The sequence below is a fragment of the Malaclemys terrapin genome, chromosome 2, assembly GCF_027887155.1.
Source record: "Malaclemys terrapin pileata isolate rMalTer1 chromosome 2, rMalTer1.hap1, whole genome shotgun sequence".
NCBI lineage: Eukaryota > Metazoa > Chordata > Testudines > Emydidae > Malaclemys > Malaclemys terrapin.
The window spans coordinates 152,430,865-152,449,384 of NC_071506.1; the positions used below are offsets into that span (position 1 = coordinate 152,430,865).

At 43.8% G+C, this 18,520-nt stretch overlaps 1 protein-coding gene across 1 annotated transcript in view; it reads left to right on the plus strand.

Moving 5' to 3' along the window:
- Positions 1 to 465: 465 nt before the first annotated feature.
- The window catches only part of MARCHF11 (membrane associated ring-CH-type finger 11), a 37,290-nt gene continuing 19,235 nt past the window's right edge, over positions 466 to 18,520 (plus strand). Inside the window, exons 1-2 of the mRNA XM_054017608.1 lie at positions 466 to 831; positions 2,226 to 2,381. Of these exons, the coding sequence (XP_053873583.1) occupies positions 466 to 831; positions 2,226 to 2,381 (522 nt within the window). The remainder of the gene's footprint in view (positions 832 to 2,225; positions 2,382 to 18,520) is intronic.

Sequence of the window (18,520 nt, forward strand, 5' to 3'; positions counted from 1 at the left end):
GCCCCCCGCCAGCGGTCCAGTTGTGTGGGCTGAGGATCATGCCAGATGGACCTCAGAGGTGGCTGCCCTGGTGTGTGGGGGGTTGACTGTGTCCCTGCTACGCGATGGTGACAGTGCCCCGGTGGGGGAGGGGGCACAGGGGTGACAACCCCCGGCAGTGAGGGCGGGGGCGGGGGGAGGCGTCTCGGTGTCTGTGCCGCGTGGCGGTTGCAGTGACTGTCTCGCGCTCGCTGCCCCGCCCGGCTCGCGCCGTGTAACGGTCTCTTGCTCTCTCCGTTCGGAGGCGGCTGTTTGCGTCTGGAGCCGGACCGGCGCGAGCCGCCCTGACAGCGGGACCCGCCCCCTCCCCCCGTCCCGGACCCGCCGCCTCCGGCCCGGTCACCTTCCCGGCTGCTGAGGGCGCAGAGCGGGGTCCCCGCCCCCGGCTCCGGCTCGGGCCAGCGGCTGTCCCGGGCGGGCGGGGGGATGAGCTGCGGCGGGGCGAGCAGCATCCCCGGCCCCGGGGAGCCGCAGCGAGACCCCGCCGCCGCCGCCGCCCCTCTGGAGCTACCGGTCGCGGAGGAGAGCGCGGGGCTGCGGCGGCTGCAGCCCCAGGAGAAGCCGGCGGCCGACGACCCCCCCGGGGCGGGGCAGAGCAGCGGCTCCGGCGGGACCCCCCCGGGCCCCTCCGAGGGGAGAAGGGGCGGCTCGGAGAGAGCCCGGGGGGAGGCGGGGGCCGTGGGCGGCGACAAACCCGAGACCCGCTCCGTGTGCGGCAGCGATAGCGGCAGCGACAGCAACCCCGGCGGCGCCGGCCCCATCTGCAAGATCTGCTTCCAGGGCGCCGAGCAGGTGAGAGCCGGCCGGCCAGACGGACCCCCCTCCCCCGCACCCCGGGAGGGACGGACAGACAGACAGACCCAGCCCGGCCGGCCAGACACGCACCGCACCTGCGCCGCCTGCCGCTCTCTGGCGCACGCGGTCCGGGGCAGGTTGCTGGAGGCTGCTGGTCCCAGCCCGCCGCGGTCAGCACCCTGGACAGGGCTCCGGGCCGGACCCCGCGCTTCGACTTTCGCCGCCAATGGCAGGAAACCGAGCCCCGAAGTGGCCGAGTCGAGCAGGTTCAGTTCCGTGAGGCCGCCCTGGGTTGGCTCGTAACTCAGCTCAGCGACAGCTGGGGGCAAATGCAATCGCGGGCCTGTGCAATGGGCACAAGAGCGGGGGGTCGCGACAAGCCTCTGTGAAGAGCTTTGCCAGCCTCCGCTGCAAATCTAGAAAGGCAGGGAAATTATTGGTCTATTTGCTTGGGATGCAGCCTCTCCCCTCAAAGACTTCAAGAGCAAAATCCCATTCTCCAGGCTTCTTGTCTTCTACATTTTAACCAACCATTCCCAATAGTTTTATGAAGAAAACCTAGGGAAAGATTTCATGATTGGTCATTTTCACAATATCGGAGCCGGACACTTCCACTAGCATTTCACTCTATAGCTGTCAGCTTAGTCAGCCAGCTCCCTCTCTGGGCCATTATGACATAAATAGGGGGATTTGGTTTATTTTCTCTTAAAAAGCAAGGAAATGGAAAAAAAGAATGCTATTATTTTAGTGTCCAGTTAGATTTTAATATATGAGTCTACTAGCTTTGTGTTTTATTTTAGAACATAGGTGAGGGCGATTGTTAGTATGAGAGGTAGCCTATTACATTTTTGAAGTAGCATCACAGAAATAAGAAAGCTTCAACCAAGCACACAGTCATCCATGTATTTGTTACAAGATGTAATTCTGATGGGAAAAACATATTTAGATTATTTTTTAAAATGTTCATTTTGTAGAGAATTTTAATGGTGTAATTGCTGACAGTCAGGAATCTTAACAGTACAAATGCTACTGTAAGCATGCAGTTCACTATGATGTCATACATTTCTTTCTTATCCATGATTAAGAATTACTGCAGAGAAAATACATCTAACCATCCATCTAAAGTTACTCGAAAGAGATCATAATGTGACCATTGGCATAATAATTACACATGCAGTGAGTTACCTGTTGTTTGTAATGTGGTAGAATATTTAAGTTGGAGATAATGATATCTTTAAAAGAGCTCTAACTTTTGAGTTTTATTTTAGCCAAAAATATAAAAGTGTAGGATAGAGACTAAAACAAACTCATTGTTCCAGAACAGATAACATGAAATATTGTGTAAGAAAACAAAATAAATCCCTCTGACATTTATTTTTGTCTTGTTTCAGGGTGAATTGTTAAATCCTTGCCGATGTGATGGGTCGGTACGGTACACACATCAATTGTGCCTCTTAAAGTGGATCAGTGAAAGAGGGTCATGGACCTGTGAACTCTGCTGTTACAGATACCATGTTATAGCAATTAAAATGAAAAAACCTTGCCAGGTAACATTTTTACATACTTACAGATCAAAACTGTTACTTAGTTTCTATATTTCAGAGACTTGCTAATGTTAATTTATGGCATACCGGCAGATTTTTATAAAATATTGATTTATTCTCCTCCTTGACATTGTCTCAGCAGATCACCTCTGTGAGATTGCATGCCCTGCTGTGAGGCACTGGACCCCATTTCAAAGTGCTTAGTCATTGGGGAAGAGTACACACCAGAGTAGGATCCAGTCATTTGGTAGGGGGAGGCTCTTCTGCCTTAAGACTACTTACAGAAGAAGTTCTTGCCTCTATCCCAACAAGAGCAGTTTGGATCCCTTGCTTGTAAGCAGAGCAGCCAGGTCCTCTAAGGACTCAGGGTGCACCCTGGATGCATCTTCTTCAACAACATGCAGGAAGTGTTAGGGTTAAACAGTCATCCAGTAATATGCATTAGTTCTCTGGATCTGGTAAAGACTCAAAGATTGGTTCCACGTATGCCCTACCACTATGGAGTCAAAAGTGATAAGGCCTCCTTGGATCTAAGCCAATCTTATCCTTTGGGTCCTATTTTGGTGCTTAGCCACATTCTGAAAGATTGAGGTGAGGGACAAAAGGTGGCTTGATGCTGCTTTTTCAGTTTCCCAGTTCTGCAGTCAGCTATGGGCCACTTCAACCCCTGCTACAACCTACAGCAGCATAAGAGTATATAAATGCAGCAGTCCCCCAATAACTGTTCCAGAAGCTGAAGCATGCAGTACCACTTTGGCCAAGCCTTCTTTTTCATGACCACACCAAGGAGCTTCAAAGTAGAATAGCATAGAGCCAGCCCTCCTGAGAAAACCCTTACTTAGACCAGCTTAATGGCCCCTTTGCACTGACAGAATGGTTTAAAAGCACTATGAGCCCTATAAATTGGAGTAGTGTGTGCCTGAGACCAATCTAAGATATTTGTATAATTTGTTGGATCCCATGAGTCCAGGGTTGATCGAACCTCCTCAGATCCAAGGCACTCAGATCATTTCCTTGATCCTGCAAGTCTGAGGGTGATGGGCTTTCCATGGATCCAAGGTGCTTAAATTCTGTCAGATCCTAGGAGTCTGAAGGTGAAAGGGCCTCCTTAGGTTGAAGGCATTCTGATCCTTTGTCCATATACTAGGTGCCTTCACAAACAGCTGTGTCTTCAGGCCTATTCTTTCAGGTTCTACACAGGAAATTCTCCCAAACTTCTCCATACTTCAGATCTAAAGGGTGTTGGGGGACCTGGCTTTGCCTCTTCTCAAACCCAACAGGGACATGAATTTGAGGAAGGCTCCAGAGGATAAAGGCATGGATTCTAGTGGTTATCCTTCTGGTACTAAAATTTCTGGGGCACATTTGCCAGCTGGTTGCACAACACATGATGCGGTTTCCCAAGCTGTGTTCCTGTTGGGAAAGGCAGAGGGTCTCTAAATACCTATTAGACTTGGTGAGTAGGTCCTTATCTAGGACTTTCTTCTGTTGGAGGTATTCTTGGTTATGATCTGTGATCAGATTAACTGCTATGATCAAATTCTGTGATCAGATTAACTGCTAGGTCACTGAGGTTGGGTCAGTCTTTCTGATATCAGTGAGGCCAATATTTCCACATCAAGCATGATTCTTTATCTGATCAGTCAGTAAAAACAAACTTCAGAGGTTACCAGAGACCTAGACTGTCTTGGTTGAATTGGCATTTTCTGTAGGTACAGCAAAGCTGTAGTTTTGCCAGAGGAGCCAGAGTCAATTCCAGATTAGGTACATTTTTACAAGCATGGCAGGATCCCTTTGGAGCAATGTGTCCTGGATTTATTGAATGGTGGCATGACCTTCAGTTTAGGCTCATGTCAATACCCAGTCCCCTTTCCATTTTTCTCCATGGAGCCTTTTCTTTATGCTCTTAAGTGATGAGGTCTGATCTCTTCTGTAAATATAATTGGTGTGAGTGCCACAGCTTTTCTGTACCACTGGGCAGTATAGTCCCTGCTTTTAAATTCTCAGGATTGCTCAAGACCAACAAACTTCAGGATACATACATCCATATATCTGGGAAGCAGAAGCCCAGAAAGTACCTCAGTTTCAATGGGGATACTAATTTGATCACCAGAGATTATGTAATAACCTTTTGATGAACAATTGCTACAAAGGTGGATGTCTAAGTGAAAACAGTTTAAACATTTGGAGAGCCTAACGAGAGAATTCCAGTCTTTTGTCTCCTCAATTATTTTACTGTTTTTTTTTTGTCATTGGTGGAGTCAGGTTTGTTGGTCTTCCCTTTGTTTGTGCAAATGAGTTCAATCTCAATCCTTTAGAAAATGGTTATTTTAAAGATTCTATGACAATTTATTTTCATATTATAGCTTACATATTAATATGGCTAAACACTTGGTTCTCATAGGGCTTATGAAAGCTCCTTTTGTGACTCTTAGTACCTGTTTCTTCTGGCATCAATCAGTGAAGTTTCCTTCGCAAGTGGCTATAGTACCTACCAGAAGAGTTTCAGAACCACAGTTTTTGATAGCAAATCCTCCTTGTGCAAATATTCACAATGATATAGTAGTCCTAACATCACATCTCAAATTCTTGACTATGCCGGTCTTGGACTTTCATTAAAATCAGGCAAGTTTTTTTAAAACCAGGATTTTACTAAGCCTTATAATTCATTTAAGTTTGGTTCCACACTTTTGTTGTTAAGAGGGGCTCCTGGGCAAGTCTAAACCATATCTACACAACCCATGACAGATGCAGATACTTGCTGCAGAAATGGAAAATTAAAGACTCTCCAGTGTGTGACTGTGGTTACCAAGAACAGACCATGGAAAATATAACAACTCAATGCCTGATTCACAAATATGAAGGAGGCATCACAGCAATACTCTTGCTATTTCAGACGCAATTATCTGGCTTAATAATCTAAATGTAAAATTATAGTTGTTGCACTTACATTTACATCAGCCAGATGAAAAAGGAAAAGACTGGTCATTTTCTTGACCGGAAAAAGCCCTTTAAGGTAATTTGTGGCTTTTGGTGAAAAGCTAAGACCCAATTCATTTCAGTCCAGAGATGATTCAAGTGCATCATATGCCATATTTCAGACAAGCTAAACACTCCTTGAAGTTCCTGTACAACCAGGAACCAATGCTCTCTTACCAAAGAGGTAGAATATTCTCCAGAGTATTCTTAGTCATGTGCTGATTGTTGAAATCTGGAAAGATGAAATTTGATTAATACCTTAACAAAATGTTATTTTCAGTATTGAGTCTAGTTCAGATGAGATACTTCATTTGGGAGAGCTGTATTTTAGTCATTCTTCAATTAGCACTATTCCTCAACCCATCTCCTGAGAAGTGTCACTAATATCTAATCTCTCGCAGATGGGATCTGAGTAGATAGAGTCATGAAAGAGAAAGATGGCTTATTTACCCACATAACTTTTGTTCTCAAATGTATTGCCTCTGCAGAGCCACACCAGTCCTCCCTTTCCCCTTCTACTTCAGAGATTTACAGGATGTGCCCAGAATTAGAGAGGAAAAATTAGGACTTGGGTTTTTTGTAACCCTTAGTTCCAGAATGTTGGAACAACCAGCCATGTGAACATTTCTCCTAGCATCCAACTGCTTTATATGGTTTCTGTTGTTGTATGGCATGCAATCTCAAAGTGGGCCTCTATGGAGGCAGTAGATTCAGGGAACGCTTATGTTGGTAACCTCTTTTTCAGTATATTTTGTCATGGTGCACATCTAACCACATGTCAGATAACTAACATCAAGGGGCCCACTCCTGAAAATATGCAACATCTTGATATGATTAGGCACGAAAGCATAATTACAAACTGAGAAAATTCATATTTACTTTTAAGATTAGCCAATTGGTTTGCTGGCAGTGGGCGATGTAGATTACAAATTAATTGGAGAGATGCAAGTTGTGCATTTCCCCCCCAGTATCCTGTCCTTTCAGTGATCCAGATGTAAACAAGCATAACTCTAATAGTAAATGTTAAAGTCAGTGGAATTGCTCCTTTTTACAGCAGGGAAAAATTTGTCCCAGTTCTGATGCTTGCTTTGTCTCTGGTCCAATGATTCTTTCATTTTTATCCAGTGGAACAGGGGTGTTGATAAATGTGTGAGAATGACTCTGTAGCCTGGTGGTTATAGCATGCATGTGGGAGACCTAGGATCTAGTCCTCCTGCTCCAATGACGTTTTTAAAATTATCCAGAGTGGAACAGCTTCAATAGGAGAGATTAAGGGAGCCTCACATTAGAATATCCCATAGCGCAGAGGCTAGAGCACTTACCTGAGAAGCAGTGGGTATCAGTTTAAATCCCTTCTTCCCAGTCAGGTAGAGGGGAAACTTGAACTGGGCATCTCCCACATGTCAGGTGAGTGCCCTAACCACTGGGCTAAACATTATGAGGGAGGGTCTCCTCCCTTGCATTTTGTGTAAGCTTCTCTATAGGGGCCTGATCTGATAGGCAAGCTCTGATCATACTTACTGGATTGGGCCCTGCAGGCAATTAGGTGGAGGAATGCCTATCTTCCCCTAGTTCGTATGTTGCTTTGGGGCTATAAAAGAGAATAGACTACTTTTTCTAAAATGTTTTATATTTTAAACTGTTATATATGATCATAGAATCATCATTTGTGGATGGAAATGCAAGAAATATTAGTCAGTTAACATTGTAATTTGTTAGTTTTCAAGAAAGAGGAGTCCTAGTGGTGAATTAATTTAGAAACTGATTTAATGTTAAGTTGAGGAAAACATCTTAAATGTTATGCAGAAAGAACCAGCAAGATATTTTAGACATAGCCTGAATGTGAGGACATAAAGCTGGTCTGAGTTGAAGATGATTCCAAGATTACATGTCTGAGTGACAGGCAGGATGATGGTGATATTCAAAGCAGGTTGGTGGGGGTGGAGGGGTGGGGGAAGAAGAGAGAGAGAGAGAGAGAGAGAGAGAGAGAGAGAGAGAGAGAGATTAAGTACTCTGTTTTAGCCATGTTGAGCTTGAGCTGATGATTAGACATCCATGAGGTGATGTCAGAGAGACATGCCAACATTTTAGTTCAGATAGAAGACAATAGAGCTGGAGTAGAAAGGTAGATTGTGAGCGGTCAGTATAGGGATGGTAGTTGTCTGCAGATGAAATTACCAGAGACAAGCTGTAGAGGGAGAGCAGCAGGAGACCTAGGACAGAGCCCTGTGGAACCCCTCACAAAAAAATTGTTGGGCAGGGAATTCTCCAAAGGACAGGCAGAAGAAGAGATTAAATAAGTAGGAGGAGAACATGGAAAAAGGACAAACATGGAAGCCAAAAGTGGGCAAGATTTCAATAAGAATATGGTTGACAGTGTTGAAAAGGGCTGACAGGACAAGGAGGAGGAGACTAGAGTACTGATTCTGAACTTTGGTTAGGAAGAAGTCAGAGACTTTGTAGAGAGCAAGGGAATGGAGTGCAAGGGGCAGAAGCAAGATTGGAGAGGCAAGGGGTGCTGCTGATGGAAACACATATTTGGTGTTTGTTATTACTACTTCAAGCCAGGGGTGCAGCATCATCATCCCCAGCACCCTTAGTTCCAGCACAACTGGGTCTAAAATGAAATTGGAGAAGAGGAACTCTAGACAGTGACTGTAAACAGTACGCTCAGTGATCTTAGAGATGAAAGGGAGAAGGGACGGTAGTTGAAGAGTCAAATGGATCAAGGTTAGGGCGTTTTTAAGATGAGGAAGCCTAAACATGCTTGTGTTGTGAGAGGACAGAGCCAGAGGAGAGTAAGAAATTAAGGAGAAGAGTAAGGGAGGGGATGAGAGGTCATGAGGGAGATCAGGAGATGGCATGGGATCACTGCGGCAAGTGGACCCAGGATATCTTTGTGGCCCTCACCACATCATCTCATATGGACGGCTAAGTGCATGGATCACTTTACGATTACCTGTTCTATTCATTTCCTTTGGGGCACCTGGCATTGGCCGCTGTCGGAAGACAGGATACTGGGCTAGACAGACCTTTGGTCTGACCCAGTATGGCTGTTTTATGTTCAACACAATGGTTGAGGGGAGTCCACTAGCTTGTGTCTGACTAAAAGCACTGCATGTGTTTGTCTAAAGCATATCTTCCAGAAAGGCATCCAGTCTTTATTTGAAGACATCAAAAGATGGAGACTCCACCACTTCTCTTGATAGTTTGTTCCAATGGGTAATCACCCTCACTGTTTCAATTTGTGTCTAATTTGGCTTCGTCTGGTTTCAGCTTCCATCCATTGGTTCTTGTCATGCTTTCCCTATGAAACTATGGAGCCCTGTAGTACTCAGCATTTTCTCCACATGATACTTATACATTGTGAACAGTCACCTCTCAATCATTTTGATTAGTTAAATTGATAGAACTCTTTAAGGGTGTGTCTAAGCTGCAATCAGCAGATATGTCTGCAGCACTTTTAGATGCACCTTAGTAGATTTGATCTTGTGAGATCAAAGTTAGCTCACATAACAATAGCAGTGAGGCCACAGCAGCACAGGTGGCTGCCTGGGCTAGCCTCACCTGCTTAAGACCTTGGGTACATACTTGAGTGGCTGTCACCCATGCTGCTGTGGCATCACTGCTATTTAATCTAGCTAGCTCAAATATGTCTACACATTCTGCAGTCACATCTCCCAGTTGCAGTGCAGACATGCCTAAGTCTCACATTGTAAGGCATTGTATTAATCCTTGAATCTTTTTTGGCTGTTTTCTGCACTTCAGTTTTTTAGCACTCTTAAAAAATTAGACACAGTATTCCAGTACTGGTCTTACCAGTGCCGTATACAGAGGTAAAAACCACCTCCCTATTCCTCCTCACATCTAAGGAGCATATTAGCCCTTTTTGCCACAGAATCACAATGGGAGCTTATATTCAGTTGCTTGTCCACTGTGACCCCTAAATCCTTTTCAGAGTCACTGCTTTCCAGTATACAGTCACACATTCTGTGGTTATGGCCTGCATTCCTTGTTCCTAGATGTATAACTTTGCATTTGGCTGAATGTTTATCAAGCAATTCAGATAGCACTAAGTTTTTCCCTTTGGGCGGGGGGAGAGGGGGGAGGGAGAGAGAGCGGGGAGGAGAGAAGAAAGAGACCACCTGGCTTTTTCTGTACTTATGATTTCTCCACAATAGTTTCTTCATGTGTATAGAGAGGCATCCAGATTCGAACTCAGTAGTACAGTTGACCTTCCCCAGTAGTTGGGCATTCTGGACTGACATGAACCCTGTTAGTGATCTTTCCACAGATTCATATACAGTAACCTTGCCATGACTGACTTCCTTTAGAAAGTCAAGTTCAGTGCCTTCTCATTGTTTTGCCAAGAATGTGACCTACCTGAGCAACAATGATCTGTTCCTTTAGTCAGTTTCCAGTTTAGCTTTGCAAGTCACTTTTAAAAGAAAGTTACCCAGAATGTAACAATTCTTTCAGTCAACTCCATTACCTCTCATCCCATACCTGCCATCTTTCAGAGAGTGTTATCAAGGGTAGATCAGTCACAACCAAAGTCAATATTACTGCTGCAGTTTGCAACAAAGGAAATTTTCATTGTTTCAATAATAGTTCACTTATATTGATGCCTTTTATCCTATGATTTCAGAGCAAACCAATAATCCTCCAAACACTTCTGAGGAACAAGCAAGTATTAATATATCCATTTAACATACAGGTGAACTGAGGCACAGAAAAGTTAAGAAATTACTCAAAAATTAAATGAGCTAATAGTTTGGAATATTACACTGAGGTAAAAGTTCTTCTTTCAAATATACATATGCAGCTACACTGACTTTAAAGTGTTACACACAGATATACTGCTACAGTTCTGGGGGCAGAATTTGGTCCTAGTAGTTTAATAGGGGCCCTTACCAAAATGGTAAAAAAAGAGCAGGAATTAGGTACAATATCAACTTGCTACAAATGAAACTTGGGAAGAGGCACTTAATTTCATGTGTTTTTATGCTTTCAGAATGCTAAAATGTTAAGAGTTAGATGGTACCTGTTCAGTTGTGCTAAGTGAGTAGAGGACACAAGGTTTTCCTCTCCTTATGTCCTTCTTGCATGGGTAGATACAATCATAATCCTTGTGCTCAGGGTAGGGAACCATGGGAGTCTTAATGCCTCCAGCAGCACTAGATTCCAAAAGTGGGCAGGAAGCACCTCTTTCACACAGACCAACAAAACTGAGCATATACTACCCTTTTCAGGGCAGCCACAGTCCCTCTGAAATCAGGTGGTAGCATGCCTCACTACCAGCTCCTGCAACTGAAGAATCACAATTTGCCCCTAAGTTATTAACCTCTTCCCAAAATATAGTCCTTATCACAGATCTGCTTGGAATCCTAAAATATTTGTTATGAAGAATTTAGATCAGATTTTAAAGATGGTAGACTATTCTGCTTCAAAGTTCATGTTATGGATCATTTTAATAGCAAAGAGATGAAACAGAAGCCACCTTAAATGAGGATACCCAGCTGACAAAGTAACCCAAGTGATTCATCCAGTCTTGAGAATATTGATATCCAATTGGCATGTAAAATCATTTTTTTCTTGTTTAGACTTTTAGTAATATAGTAAAACTATAAAGGTTATTTTTCTAGATTTGTCAAACTGATGTGCAGCAGTTTCATTTGTTAGTTTCCTCTGTCCATTATGATCATATAATTCATTTTCCAATTCATCTTCTTTATCATACCATAGTTGTGTATAAGGGTTCTATCCAATTCACACAGAAAGTAGTGGAAAGGCTCCCATTGACTTCAATGGGAGCTGGATCATGTCCACATGACTGACATTTATATAATATATAATTATAGGTGTGCATGGCTCTTAACTTGTTACAAGGGTTTAGGTCTCTGGCCAAGAGAGCACTTAAGCACACATTTAGTTCTGTTGATGTACTTGGTATATATGACTCATCCTCAAAAGTGACTTAGTGTTCTACAGTATCCATGTACAAATATAATTTACAAATAGAAAATACTAAAGTAATGAATTAATCTTCATTGTGCTCCAAGCAGCAGTAAGTGTAGCAAAAGGGGCATTCAGATATGTGCCAGCTTTATCAGTACATATGCAGATGACTTGATGCTATTGACTCTTTAAGGGCTTGGAGCTACATCTTTGATGGAAAAGTGAAAGATTTGTGAGGTTCCTGTGTGGAGCTTGTATTCAAAATGGCAGTGGACCCTATAGGTACCTACATCCAACATTTAGGTGCCACGGGCATTCACAAAACCTCTGCTTAGCACTGTTAACCCTATAGGTCCTAAATTCCCTAGGTACCTAAGTTTCCACTGATAAAGTCCCCTGGCTCCTACATTTCTGCTGGTGAACATGTACGCAGGTGCCTCATTCCTAACACTGCCAAGCAGCTTGACACCTAACTCACAGCTAAACACTGACAGGATTCACAAAGAAGGGTGTTCTCCACCTGTGGGGCCTGATCCAGTAGATGTGCTGTGGTGCTGCTTTAGGGCTCATCTACCAGCCCAAGCCCTCTATAGAACATTGGTGGTGGTGCTGCCATTTCCTCTTATAGTCAATAGTCTGCTGATTGTTCCAACTGGGTAAGCGTGCTAAACTGATAAATTTAACAGTAATAAGTCACTAGGACCAGATGGTATTCACCCCAGAGTTCCTTCAGAACTCCGCCTCTTATACCTCAGTCTAGGACAGTTCCTCAGGTTTATTTCTTAAAGAGAATGGCTCAGGTTTGGGAATCTCCCTTGCATCCTCTGCAGTGAAGACTGATGCAGAGAATTAGTTTAGCTTCTCCACAACAGCCTTGTCTTCCTTGAGTGTTCCTTTAGCACCTCGATTGTCCAGTGGCCCCATTCACTGTTTGGCAGGCATCCTGCTTCTGATGTACATAAACTAACAGCAAAAATAAAGTTTGGCTTTAGCTAGTTGTTCTTCAAATTCTTTGATACATTAAGATACCTGGACTCCTCTAGGGGAAAGCAGCTCACAAAGCCCATGGTAAGATGAAGTGAGAGCACTAGAAACAAGTTTTCATTAGCTGAACCTCCATCAGTTGGAACAACCTTTTGGAGAATGTTGGCTTAGGCACAGTGTGATCATTTTCAGACCAGGCTGCAAAAACATAATCTATAATGAAATAGGGAAGCGGGGGAACCTTTATACATGTAGGCCATTATTGTCCACTAATCCAGCTGTATTCAGTTGTAGAGGAGAGCAGCAGCCCCAGGGAGATAGTTATAATCCCTGATTCTGAGCTGCCCAGCCCTAGCAGAAACTAGAGCTGCCAGGAGGCTACTCTAGCTTTCACTACTGGCATGGTGCTGCTCAATCATACTTCCCGCCTCCTAAGTCAGGCACAAGGGGTAAGTCACAGTTGGCACACCTTTTAAGCTTTTCTTTGAGATTTCGACTACCACAAGAGAAGACCTTAACAGCTATCTTTGGCAATTTTAAGGCCATGGTGCAAAGTGGCTATAACAGATTGGAGAATGCCACTCATTTCAAGGAGAGCCTCCTTTACCAAAGTATGGGAGAAGAACAGAAGATTCCAGAAGTCAACTAATAATCTTGCTACACAGTTCTAATTTGCCTGGAAATCACTTAGATAGCATAAAATATAGTAACATTGATAAACAGGTACCCTGTTTCCCCGAAAATAAGACATCCTCCGAAAATAAGGCCTACTTACAGTTTTGCCTCTCGTTGTAATATAAGGCATCCCCCCGATAATAAGACCTCCCCGATAATAAGGCATCCACCGATAAGGCATTTTTCATTTCTGAAAAATAAGACATCCCCTGAAAATAAGACCTAGCGCATCTTTGGGAGCAAAAATTAATATAAGACACTGTCTTATTTTCGGGGAAACAGGGTAGACAGGCTTTGATTTATTTGCCATGTGACCTTGGGTAAATTGCTTAATCTCTGCATCTCACTTTCCTCATCTGTAAAATGGGAATAGTGGCACTTGTCAACATTTGCAAAGTGCTTTGAGATCTATAGATGAAAAATGCTAAATGAGTACAAAGTAGCATAGCTGGTGCTGGTATTGATATGTATAAATAAGGCTGCCTAACACTTTCCATTGTAAGATCCCATTTTCAGTTGCTTATACTTTTGTCAAATGTTAATCATATGGGCTAAAGTTTCCCATGCTGGGTCAGCAAAAATGGTCAAGCCATTTCCAGCCATTTCACTGATGAGCTCTAGCATCTGTATGCTTTGAACCAAAGACTTGAAGTTTGACAGGGGCTTCATTCTGGTTTCAGGGATGTCTCTTGTTATTCCCATGAAAGTCTATTCAGGTTTGGTCAAGTTAGAAGCCTCTGCAAAAAAGACCACAGTGCACATATGTTCCATAGAAGTTTGTTGGAGGCTGTCAGTTTTATTTGCTGAAGGGTATACTTTCAATAACCCTATTCCATCCCAACACAGCTCCTACCTACTGACTGGATTGTGCATGTGGCATCCTCCATGGAGCAACTGAGCATGCGCCTTCCTGGTGATGCAGAGGCTGAGCATGGCTTTTTCTGCAACTACTCCTCCCAGCTGACCAGGGCCCTGTGACACAAACTGACAGCAGCAAGACTCTTAATTCTTTCCTGCTAGTGCCCAAGCAGATTGAACTGTGGTGCTACAGAAGGACATCTCCAGAGGATCTGAACTAGTACCTAGAGCAGAGGTGGGCAAACTACACCCCCCCGGGCCACTTCCAGCCTGCAGGACTGTCCTGCCCAGCATTTGAGCTCCCGGCTGGGGAGGCTAGCCCCCAGCCCCTCCCCTGCTGTCCCCGCCCCCAGCCTCAGCTCACCGGGCCACCAGCGCTCTGGGCGGCAGGGCTGCAAGCTCCTGCTTGGCAGCGCAGCTGTGAGAGCCACCAGCCTGCCCCAGTGCTCTAGCCTGCGCGGCGGTGTGGCTGCCAGTCCTGGTGCTCTAAGCGGCCTGGTAAGGGAGCAGGGAGTGGTGGGTTGGATAAGGGACAGGGGATTCTGAGGGGCAGTCAGGGGACAGGGAGTGATTGGATAGGCGTGGGAGTCCTGGGGGAGCCTGTCATGGGGCGGGGGTGTGGATAGGGGTCAGGGCAGTCAGGGGACGTGGGGGGGGGGTGGATGGGTTGGGGTCCTAAGGGGGGTGGTTAGGGGCGGGGGGGTGGGTTTCAGGAGGGGGCGGTCAGGGGACAAGGAAGCAGGGAGGTTGGATTCATAGATTCATAGATTATAGGACTGGAAGGGACCTCGAGAGGTCATCGAGTCCAGTCCCCTGCCCGCATGGCAGGACCAAATACTGCCTAGACCATCCCTAATAGACATTTATCTAACCTACTCTTAAATATCTCCAGAGACGGAGATTCCACAACCTCCCTAGGCAATTTGTTCCAGTGTTTAACCACCCTGACAGTTAGGAACTTTTTCCTAATGTCCAATCTAGACCTCCCTTGCTGCAGTTTAAACCCATTGTTTCTGGTTCTATCCTTAGAGGCTAAGGTGAACAAGTTCTCTCCCTCCTCCTTATGACACCCTTTTATATACCTGAAAACTGCTATCATGTCCCCTCTCAGTCTTCTCTTTTCCAAACTAAACAAACCCAATTCTTTCAGCCTTCCTTCATAGGTCATGTTCTCAAGACCTTTAATCATTCTTGTTGCTCTTCTTTGGACCCTTTCCAGTTTCTCCACATCTTTTTTAAAATGCGGCGCCCAGAACTGGACACAATACTCCAGCTGAGGCCTAACCAGAGCAGAGTAGAGCGGAAGAATGACTTCTCGTGTCTTGCTCACAACACACCTGTTAATGCATCCCAGAATCATGTTTGCTTTTTTTGCAACAGCATCACACTGTTGACTCATATTTAGCTTGTGGTCCACTATAACCCCTAGATCCCTTTCTGCCGTACTCCTTCCTAGACAGTCTTTTCCCATTCTGTATGTGTGAAATTGATTTTTCCTTCCTAAGTGGAGCACTTTGCATTTGTCTTTGTTAAACTTCATCCTGTTTAACTCAGACCATTTCTCCATGGGTTGGGGGTTATGAGGGGGGCAGTCAGGGGGCAGGGGCCAGGCTGTTTGGGAAGGCACAGCCTTCCTTACCTGGCCCTCTATACAGTTTCGGAACCCTGATGTGGCCATCAGGCCAAAAAAAGTTTTCCTACCCCTGATCTAGAGCATTCAACCCAATAATACTAAGTGAGCATTAGCTCTACATTTAAAGAAAATAAACAAACCACCAACTAGAACCTAATAATCTAGATTTCCTAATTTGAAATAAGTGAGATTCTATCATTCCAACAAATAGAACACTCAATCTTCTGCATGGGAAGAGAGTCTCTTTACTATATGATTTTATTTTAATATCGTAGTAGTCACTAACTGGACAAAACCACACTAGTGCCAGCTTAACTGCTCGCAGAAAACATTTCACATTAGCACTGGCTCCAGGTATGAGGTGACAATTTTCATGTGTCTATATTGTCAATAGAGAACATATAATATTTCATTTTTTTCTGCTGAATATTATAACATAAATGGCTGTCAGTGATTATACCAAAGCAGCAAAAGTTGAAGATTCTACTCTTCGCTTTGCCATTATCTTTGTGGACCCTTCTATTGTTACTTAGCCTTAGATATATTAATATTAATTATCCATCTAGCAATTTGAAATCAGATTCCCTATGAGAAAATTAAAAGTGTGAGGGGAGCAGAATTTTGTCATACGATTGTAGTCTTCTACAGCTACATACATGCTGAAGTAAATGTGAGGTATTCATTTTCAAATTAAGCACATTAAACATACTTCACGGCACCAAAATAAAACTCAATTTCTGACATGTGTTGTGGTTCATATCTGATGTCCTTGTAGATACCAAAGATCACAGTAAAGTTCCTTATAGGCACCACACAGCTTCTGAAGACTTGTAGTGCACATTTGGCTTATGGGGTAGCAGAAATTGTCAAAGACTGCTTCATGAACCAATGCATTTCAGCAAACAAAAAGGGCTGATTCTCCATTCTACCTGAGGTATGTTTGCTGCATGAATGTGAGGGAGCAAACATAACTGGCATCTTTAGATCTCCTTGACTGTTCTGGTCTGGCTTCAGGACTGCTCTAACTTATAATCAACTGCAGTGGACCTCCGGCAGTTCCAGGGCTCAGAATAACCAGCCCCTTTTGCAGCTCTATGCTGCATTGGCTATTATACCAAAGGAATTCACCAAGGGCTGGTTCTGATATCTTAAGTTTGTTTACTCCACCAGAACAGTATAAAAAGGCTGTAGCAGAACAGAAATAGCTCCAGAACCTCCAAAATTACATCAGTGTTCTAGCTTGAAGGTAAGGAACAAAGAAGGACATAATTTGTCGCAACGGGGCTGATAAGGTATACATAAGCAAATTTAGCAGTGCTCTGCATGATAAATCTGTGGGACACAAAAGATAGGGTGCCCATTATTAACTATAAGTACCCTGAGTTTTTATGTTTAATCAAAATGTACAGCCATCAAAGCCAGAGTCTGCACTGACATAACTGTGCTTCCTTCTAGACAAAGATATATCCTATAATTTAAAATATAGAAGAAGCTTGTGCTTAAAAATAAATAAGCTTGCCAACATGTAATCTATTTGGTCATTAAGTTAGCAACAAGTATATTGTACATTCTCTACATAGGAAATCATGCATATGGAACATTGTGACTGTTGCTATGCATCAGAGAAAGTGGGTTCTCTGAATGTTTAGTCATATTTTCCATTAAAATAAAAGAAGTTAAACATGTACTTCCAAAACATCTGTTGAGCTCACAAAAATGTTGGGTTCTTTTTTGCTTGCATAAGAATCTTACATGTATACAAGCAGGTTGCAAATTCTGTTTTGCATAATGAATATTATGATTAACATTTATTTGTTGGAACAATCTGGAACTGGCAATCAGAGCAGGGAAAAAGCCTTTATGTCTTCCAGTTGGTCTCTATTCAGCTTAGTCAGAGTATTTAGAGGTGAACAGCAAATTGGCTTCATAAAAACTTTCCTCAGCTGTAGCAATACATGGTCAATGCCCACATAGCCAGGCTAAGAGGGAGATTTAACACAATGTTAAAAAATAATTTGCTTCTTCTCCTTAGATCCAGTAACATGTCCAGTTGCCAGCACCTACTCTGACGTGACACATCAACATCCATTATGCTATAAGTTATCACAAAATCTCCCCTGAGCATAGAACTGCCTGTGGGTTAAAGGGGAGTCAGGTAGGTACTGCTTTTGTAGTACATTGTGTGGTTTTGCAGATTTTTAGGCATTCTAAATAATCATTGAAATAAAATAATCTTTAATATTTTGCAAAACTGCACAATATATTCAAAGCGATGCTTGTTTAACCTTCATAACATGGCTCTATGTCTGGTGGGGTTCTACGGTAGCTCTGAATTCCTCAGCATAGGAACAATGGAATTGTCATGCTGGATCACACTAGTGGCTAACAGCTGGTATTTCAGAGGAAGATTCAAGAACCTTGCAGAAGGCACTTAGGGCAGGTCTTCACTACGGGGGAGGGGGGGTCGATTTAAGATACGCAAATTCAGCTACGCGAATAGCGTAGCTGAATTCGACGTATCAGAGCCGACTTACCCCGCTGTGAGGACGGCGTCAAAATCGACCTCCGTGGCTCCCCGTCGACGGCGCTTACTCCTACCTCCGCTGGTGGAGTAAGCGCGTCGATTTGGGGATCGATTGTCGCGTCCCGACAAGACGCGATAATTCGATCCCCGAGAGATCGATTTCTACCCGCCAATTCAGGCGGGTAGTGTAGACCTAGCCTTAGAAAATGTGTGACCCGATAATTCCATTTCTAACCTCCCAGTAGGTAGAGGTTGGTTTATGTCCTGAAGCAAAAGAGTTTCTATCTATGCCAATTTAAAAAAAAAATCCTTACAATCATAATTTTAGATATTCTTGTAATCCTTCTAAAACAATGCTTTTTTGAATCCTGCTAAACTCTTGGCCGCAGTGATATTTTGTAATGCTGAATTCCACAGGCTAGTTGTGTATCACATGAAAAAGTATTTCTTTTCAGTTTTAAATGTGTTCCATTCAATTTAATTGAATGTCTTCTTATACTTGTAGTAGGAGCATGGGCAGATATCAGTGCA